An 8,845-nucleotide genomic window follows, 5' to 3' on the forward strand; every position below is an offset into this window, starting at 1 on the left:
AATAATAATAATAATAATAATAATAATAATAATAATAATTACAATATATGACTAATAATAAATGACTCTATATTTGTAATACAGTGTAACAAACTTGATCAAAAACTAATTCTAGAAAAAATATGTTTTTAGGGTCACCAGAAATTCATGATTTTGAAATTAGGTCAATTTTATTGGAAATTGGGAACCACTTCCTTTGTTTATCTTGAATTCCAAAGAATTATTCTTGTCTTCGGCTTCTGTGACGGTGCAAAGAAGAAGGCATTGTATTTAATCTTTGGATTCTTTATCTTCAAATAATACTGGTCTGGCTGGTTAGCCTTAGACCTGCTGTATAAAGTGTGTGTGAGGCAACACAGTCAGAACCAGTTGTCCCAGTGACAGTTTTAGGAACTTCCCAGAGGAATTAGGGCACCTGATCAGGGCAGGATCTGAGTAATCCTGTTAAAGAGAAGCGTAAAACGCAATCTTTAATGTTTTTTGTCATATTGTAGGACGAACAGATTACATAGTCTTACTTTTCATTTGTATCTCATTCACTTTGAGTGTTTACATGTAAAACGTGAGGGAAATGCATCTTTTCCAATTGTTTCTAGGGACAAGTTCAGATTGGTTTGGACTTTGTGTTTGCTTAGTTAGCAGGAAACATTAACTCCAGGACATGACAGTCCCATTTACTACATCATCAGGTCATTGCACTAGATGTCAGAGGACTCACTGACCTAATGACGTAGCTTTTTAGGTCATTTGCATTGATTGTAGGGAATCACTGTCAGGCAAGCAGTGTGAGAACAGTTAGTACAGGGGTCACCAACACGGTGCCCGTGGGCCCCAGGTAGCCCTCATGGACCATGTGAGGTGCCCTCAGGATCTCTCGTCACCAATGAGCTCCATCTGAAATCTGATTCACCTTCCTGTATTCAAACTCACATAGATAAATACATATGAGTGATGTAGCTAGTAATTTGTAAAGTTAAATCAAGTTTTAGCATTAAATTGACCATCTTTACATTTTTATTTTTGCTGAAACATTGTAGGAAATGTTTATAAATGTTGCCAAGTCAAGTCAAGTCAAGTCAAAGTGTTTATTGTCATCTGTACAGTTAGAAACACGTTTCCCTGTACAATGAAATTCTTGCTTTGCCGACCGCCAGTGAATGTCTACGTAATAAAGGAATAAATAATAAAGGAATAAATCGAGATAAAAGAACTATAATAAATACAGTGGCATGCAACACTGTTATTCAACAAAACCTGAACATTAAATACAAAACACCTGTACAATTAAAAATACAAATATATTAGCTATACAGAGGAGAGGTGATATATACAATGGTATGTGCATAAAAGCTGTTTCATAATAGAGAGACATGGTGTTAGCTGTGCATGGGCGCATCTAAAGTGCGAATGCAGGTGGTGTGCAAAGGTGGTGTATGGTCAGTGGTATGTTATATATAATACAATATATATGAGATATATTCTTAAAAAATGCAAGGTGGACTTAATAAAAATGAGACAATTGTATAAATTAGGAGAAATAAAGTGCCTTGTTGAAACCATTTCCTACCTTTTTATGTTACTGCTAGCCTAGTTTCCCCTCTAATTATAGTGAAACCATGGAAATGTAGTGTTTAAGAAGTAATTCTTTAACTGGTAGCCCTATACAGTACCTATAAAGTCGCTCACAGTTTCAGAAAGGTTGGTGACACTTGAGTTAGTAGGACACAAAAGAAGATACACTAATAAAGTTTATTAAGAAGCATTTATTGGGAAGGCAGAAGCTTAGTTAATAGAGTGGGTTGTCATACAAGAAGTTATGACTCAATGGACTTTCATTTCAGCAACAATAAAACAGGCTACATTTTTTTTTTTTTTTTATCAATAAGTAATGATTAAAAACATATTCATTTAGAGAATAGGACAACTTATTGTTCCTCAGAAGAGAACACAGTTTGGCTCAAAGTATTGATGTATTGCAGTCCATCTGGTTCCGAGACCTTTAGTCTGATAAGAGGTGGCATCACACCACTGGTGAAGTATCTGAATGCAGGGTTGACTGACATGATGGCATCAAGAAATACCTTAGAGAGAAAAAAAACAAGTCACTTTAGTCCACGATACAAACCTGAATTAAAGTTTTATTAGTAACTTAGCAAACTGGAATGTAAAGTCTCCCTACTGATGCATCGCACATGCACACATCTAATCCAGGGATGGGCGACTCGATCACAGCGGGGGCCACAAAAATGTGATTGTCTGATCTGAGGGCCACATTTTCAACATTCATGTCAGTATTTAGAATAATGACTAATTTGAGCATTAGAACATCTTTGTTTGTGGTTATTTTTTGTTTATTTTTTGTCAGTTTTTACTAATTATGTGGGGTTTTTGTTATTTTTGTATTCTTGTTATAATTTTCTGCATTTTTGTTGTCGATTTGTGTGTTTTTGGGGTCATTTTTTGTATTTTTGTTGGGGTTTTTTGTATTTTCCTGACTTTTTGTGTAATTTTGTTGACAGTTTGTGTATCTTTGGAGCTATTCTGCAACGTGTTCATGTTTTGTAGTAATTTTGTTTGTTTAAGTGGTTGCTGTGTCAGTCTTTGTTGTCATTTTGCGTATTGTTGGAATTTTTTGTGTGTACTTTGTGTATTTTGCTGTCGATTTGTGCGTTTTTGGCAGTTATTTTGTGAATTATGTCTGGCTTTAAATTCTTTCCAACTTCTTGAATTGCAATTGTCGAGGATTTGCTTTGAGGGCCGCAAAAAATTCGTCTAAGGGCCACATGTGGCCCCCGGGCCGCCAGTTGCCCACGTCTGATCTAATCAGTCCCAGTGTGTGACATACCTTTACAATGTCTTCTGTGTCCTGCGCTGCATTTTGGAAAACAGAGTTGCAGTGCTGCAGGTATCTCTCATAGAGAGAAAGAGTTTGACTGTCAACCTGCTGCAGAGATGCATCTCCAATCTCTGCCCTTTGCAGATTAACCAGGAAGTCAGTGTTGACTGGACCACATTCAATGAGACTCACGCTGTAGGAGGAAACATGTCATCAACTGGATCAGTTCAACCAATTGGTTTGCACCAGGGTTGGGGTCAATTACATTTTTTAGTCACAATTACAGTTTCATTTATTCATGTTCAATTACAATTCAATTACAATTACCAGCATTTTTTCCCCAATTACAATTCAATTACAACTGTTTTTTTTATCCTCAGAAAGTCAATTACAATTACATTCCCAATTACTTAAGTCCAATTACAATTAATCACAATCACTGAGCCTGAAATAAATAACCTAATAAAAGTGAACCTTCCTCTTGTGTTAGCTGGCTGTTAGCATCTGGGTCGTCCAGTAACCGAAGGGTTGGGGGTTCGAATCCCACTCAGCCCTAGTAATTGTCATTTTGTCCTTGAGCAAGGCACTTTACCCATATGAATGGATATGAATTATGCATGAATGTTGTTGGTGGTCAAAGGGGCCATAGGCGCGAAATGGCAGCCACTCTTCTGTCAGAATGCCCCATGGCAGCTGTGGCTACATTGTAGCTTACCACCACCGGTGAGTGACTGGTGTGAATGAATAATGGTTTCTGTAACGCGCTTTGAGCCTCCTCGAAAAAAGCTCTATATAAATCCAAGTCATTATTATTATTATTATTATTATTATTATTATTATTAAATAAGCTGTAAAATAAACTAAACAAATATCTATCAACTAATTAATTTTTCTTGGTTGCTTTGTTAGGCTTCCTAATCAATGAAAAATATTGGTATTAATATTTTTGGGTGTTGATTTATATATTTTTTAAATTATAAAATGTGGAAACGCTTCATATTCGAATAATTATTAACTACATATGTGTAGAACTGTACATAGAAATGTAACATGGTTCCCCAGTTTTTCGTTCACAATAATTACAATTGGAAATTTTTATAGAATTTTAATGCCAATTACAATTACAAAATCAATTATCTTAACTCAATTACAATTAAATTGCAATTACGACAGCAACAGCTTTTGAAAATTACAAATACAATTATAACTACGCCATAATTAGAATTATTTATCAATTACGGAATTACAATTATAATTGAGCCCAACCCTGGTTTGCAGATTATCAACCTATGAAGGTTTAAAACTCACTGAATGTTGAAATGTTGCAGGAGGACAGCCAGACTCTCACATGCACCCTCAACTGCAAACTTACTAGCACAGTAAACCTCATTGAATGGAAGACCTGCAGGAGGGACAGGATTGATGACAATGACAAACACCTGACATGGTTTAAATCTGCACTTCTTGGTGTCTCACCATGAAGTCCTCCAGTGCTGCCAGTGACCAGAATGCGACCTTGGCCGCGAGTCTTCATCCCTGGAAGGAAAGTCTTGATGGTCTGCATTGTTCCTAGAAGGTTGACCTCCAGGATCCGCTGCATGGAATCCAAAGTCTGTACCTCCAGTGGTCCCATTAAGCCCACCCCTGCATTACATACTGTGCACGATAAGGAAAACAAGTCATTACATTGCTTATTATAATCATCTTTTATATATATGTAATGTTTAGGAAATGTTTCATGAAAGAAAGGGACGTTATAATTAAAGAGGTACATCAAATCTAAAGGTTTGCAGTGTTTTGTACAGCAATAAAAAACTTCTGTTTTATCATCTGTGGAAAAAAACTGAGTTACTTTAAAATAATTCTGAGCATAATTCTGTTTAAAAAGAGGCATAAAGAAATTATTCCATAGACACATGTTGATAAATAATTAGCACAAGGTGTTCGCTTGCTATTTGGAGTTAAAAGTTGCGTGATACGGTGCATTATATATATGGTACATATATGGTTAATGTAAAAAAAACTATTTCATGGTTTCTGTGTGAATATTACAGTATATTGCATTGATTGTTTATTCACATTAGAGTTTTTTTAAATTAGTAAATTGAGATTTTGTCAAAGTTTAACTTATGAAATCTAGAAAAGAAATATGAGGGTAGGACTAGATAAGTTTATACTTCTTCCTATTCCTTTTCGTTTGTGTAAACCAGTGAGATGCATAGGAACTGGAAGATGCTGGATAGTGTTTTATTTATTTATTTCAAGTTGTCATATACATGACCGAAATAAATAAAGAAATGAAATCAAAATCAATGAAATCTTATATAATATAACACTGTGTTTCTAGAACCTACCTAAGATATCGATCCGCTTCTCCACAACTCGGTCTCTGGCATCCTGGATGGATTTCTGGTTGGTCACGTCCATTTGAAGGATGTCTAAGGTGTCCCTGTGCAGACCTTTGACACACTCCAGAAGACGTTCTTTCTTCTCCAGGTTCCTCATGGTGGCGTAGACTATAGAGAAATAAACACTCACACACTTGTAGTGCTGTGTAGTTACAGAACATCTAACTGAGCAGCATGTAAATACTGACAGTCAGTAATATTAGGGATGTCCCGATACAACCTTTTCATTTCAGATATGATAATGATATTGCAGCCTTGCAAATCGGCCGACACCGACATTGATCTGATACATTATCAGCATGAATCATACATACTTTTATTACTTTTTTTTTTTTTTTTAATAATATGTACTTATTTTGTAGTGTGGAATGTTAGAAAAGGGTTGATCAAGCGAAACAGAGAACAATAGTCAGCAACAGTAGGTTTGTGAAAAACTGACCCATTTATTATTAACCAATTGGTTACATAAATTCTAACCTTCAACATAATATCTACGATTAAATACAACAAATAAGAAATGAATTAAAAAAAAAGAAAAATGCAAATTTGAATCCGATATTCGTTTTCAGGCTGATATCGGACCGATATCCCATTTCGATATCGGATCGGGACACCTCTAGTCATTAGTAGACACTTTATTGAGATCTTGGTGTATTTCAGTTGGTTTAGTAAACAAAGCTTTATATAAACCTCACAGCAATGGTTTATACGCACTTTTTTTTTTTGTCTTGCTTCAATTTATTAGAATTATTTTCTATTGTATTTAAATCTTCACATCTACCTCCACAATCTCTCTTTATCTTCACTCGTCACGGGAATTCCTTTAATCCTAAACACTGTTGATCTGAGTTTAGGATGAGGAGATATTCTCTGTAACATTGTTCATGTTTTATTCTGTAGATTTAAATGTGTGTTAATACAAAGGAAATGCTTTTATTCTGCCTCAGACTGTATAAGTGTATTTAACATCATGAGCAGACTAATGGGTACTCGTACGTGGCAGTGAGCAGCCCAATAACACTTTGTCATTTATTACTGGTTAAAGAGCGTTATTCAGTCACTTCATTGGACCAAGCAGAAATCACTTTATAATGATGGGCAAGACAAACCGCTTGAATGAATTCATGATCAAAATAATAGTTTGAACATGAACAAATTGAAGTAAAATATCACAATTTAACAAATAATGGAAAGAAAATGAATTGTAATAAAGTCTAAAAAGGCTTAATAAGGTTACAAATGTTTTTGAGATGCTGAAAATACAATGTAGTATAATATATAAATAATGACAGGACAACCTATTACATGTAACATGCATCTGCTAGTGGAAAACTATTAGACTTTTTTTTTTGGTTTGTAGTTTCACAATTCAACTTGAAATCCCTGGTTGTCCTAGCATGTTTTAATTGACATCGTAAACCTTTTTCAGATTTAAATTTTCATTTTCATTTTTTCCGGAATAAAAACGAAAAAAAATGAACAAAAAAAATAAATGAAACAAAATGAAAAGAACATCTGCAAATGACAAATGAAAGTTGATGTGATTTTGGTTCATCATTGCATGCATCTGTCTTATTACTTTTAATCTTTTTTTTAATATAATCTCCTTTCTATCCAAGTTAGATGAAAATGTAATTAATAGGTTCACTTTTTACTTCTTAAATCTATCAATCCAACCATTTTTAACCCACTTGCTCTTTTTCAGGGTCATGAGGCTTTGCGAGAGGATAGAAAACCTACGCAATATAAGGAAAACATAGAGACCCCACAGAGAAAAAACCCAGGGTCCACCCGAGGATTTGAACCCAGGACCCTCTTGCTGTGAGGTGGATGTGCTAACCACTAAATCCACTGTGTAACATCTTAAATCTATTTATTTTATTAATACAAAATAAAAAAGTTTTAAAAGAGCTCTAAAAACAGTCAATGGTTGGAAAAATACATCAAGTTTCCTTTATGGCTCTCTCTAAGACAAGACAAGTACCCCCTTTTCTCTTATTTCTGAATCCAAGTACCCCCTTTGTCCGACTACATACAACTCTTTAAAAACAACTATAGAACATAATGAATGAATGAACGAGTGATAACACATTTTAAAGGATCTCTTTTTGTAAATAAGTGGAAAATACAGTATTTAGAAATACTTTTTGACCATGTTTGAGATTTTGAAAGTATATAAATACAGTTGTTTAAGATTGTGTTTTGTTTTCATTTTGACAAAAAGAATAATAATTACATTTCTAAAATGTATTTTACATGGGGTCCCGACCCCAAGGTTGAAAAACACTGATTTAGTGGCTCCTGGGGTAGGACCAAAACTGACGCTTTATTTGTTAATTTCCCACTATCTCTTTCTCTTAAGTGCCCCCTGTAGTGCCATTGCATACCCCTAGTGGTACACGTACCCCCATTTGAGAAACACTGCTCTAAGATATACCATCATGAGTTACCTTTGAATGTTTTGTCAGGGTCAGAGGCCAGCCGGACAGCGAGACTCAGGCCAATCCCAGAGGAGCATCCTGTGATCAGCACCACCTTCTTGTCCTCCATCAGTGAGGAGCAGCTGTGGTCCAGTGGAGAAGACATCACCAAATGACATGACGCCTGGAGAGAGACGTGGAAAAGCTTTTGTTATTGTTTTCCTTCACAAGGCCAGGGAAGACGCAAAGCTTCTGTCCGTTATCAGACACCTGCAGCTCCTCCATCTTTTTCTCATGGCCTTGAGTTTGTGTTTTTCTCCCACATTTGAGATTTCATGGGAACCAGGTTTTTTTTTTTTTTCCACCCAAAGGAACTGAAAAAGTCACTATTACTCTTAAAATACTGCTCTTTGGTTGTTCATGATCATATAAAATGAGCACCAGGTGGCAGTAAACCATCTTACAATCAAACTGTAAGGATTCTAACAACCAATGGTGGACATTTCTGCATGAGAAAAAGCCTCCCAAAAAGAATTATTTAATTTTAAGTTGAGAATTAGTGTTTTTTTTTTTCTATTCCTTTTTATTTTATTTTATGTGTCACTAGTTGAATTAAAATTGAGCTTTATTTGGAATCACGCATAGAATATATCATCATAATTGCACTTTTACCAAACAGTGTGAAGCCTAGATGTCTTTAAATCACAACCATCATGTTTAAAATGTACTTGGGTTTACACAATGTTTTTTTTAATAATAAAAATAAATCCCATCCCTCGTCAAGCTTGTAAAGACAACTGGTAAACACTGAAAAATACTCGCTCACACATATAAGAAACATGAAAAGTATGTAACATATGTATGTAATATAAAACATGTTTTATAATCAAATACAGTCAGTCGCAGTAGCTGGGCTTCAAATTTAGAGTTACAGTGTCAAGGATTCTTTTTTGTATTTGTATTTGTTTATATATATATATATATATTAAAAAAAATCTCTTTCTTTTATTTTGCATGTTATTTCTCTTCAGTTTTCAATGGCATCGACATGAGATCTTTCAGCTGCTTTAATTTGAATTTCTTCAGTTGACGAAGGCAAAGTGAGTTGGAATTTCCTGTCATTTTGTTGTGTTCCTCCCCAAGAGATGGCATCAGCTTGGCTGCTGTCCCAGAGTCTGTGG

The 8,845-nt window shown here is 35.0% G+C and overlaps 1 protein-coding gene across 1 annotated transcript; it reads right to left on the reverse strand.

Annotated features, from left to right (window-relative positions):
* Positions 1-1,802: 1,802 nt before the first annotated feature.
* Positions 1,803-7,836, reverse strand: hsd17b1 (hydroxysteroid (17-beta) dehydrogenase 1). Its single transcript, XM_028455593.1, has 6 exons — positions 7,695-7,836; positions 5,191-5,352; positions 4,313-4,492; positions 4,145-4,238; positions 2,846-3,029; positions 1,803-2,081 (listed from the first exon to the last, which is right to left on the reverse strand). Exons 1-6 carry the CDS (start codon positions 7,828-7,830, stop codon positions 1,926-1,928), a joined length of 912 nt encoding a protein of 303 aa, XP_028311394.1. The 5' UTR covers positions 7,831-7,836; the 3' UTR covers positions 1,803-1,925.
* Between the last annotated feature and the right edge of the window lie 1,009 nt (positions 7,837-8,845).

Source organism: Gouania willdenowi, chromosome 8 (assembly GCF_900634775.1).
Source record: "Gouania willdenowi chromosome 8, fGouWil2.1, whole genome shotgun sequence".
Classification (NCBI taxonomy): Eukaryota; Metazoa; Chordata; class Actinopteri; order Blenniiformes; family Gobiesocidae; genus Gouania; species Gouania willdenowi.

Excerpts from the sequence above, each read along its gene's own strand:
- hsd17b1 (XM_028455593.1), bottom strand. The coding sequence starts at position 7,830 with ATGTCTTCTCCACTGGACCACAGCTGCTCCTCACTGATGGAGGACAAG. Across the intron at positions 4,239-4,312 it reads CAGCACTGGAGGACTTCATG|GTCTTCCATTCAATGAGGTT; the intron begins GTGAGACACCAA and ends TCCCTCCTGCAG. Across the intron at positions 2,082-2,845 it reads ACACAGAAGACATTGTAAAG|GTATTTCTTGATGCCATCAT; the intron begins GTATGTCACACA and ends TTTCTCTCTAAG.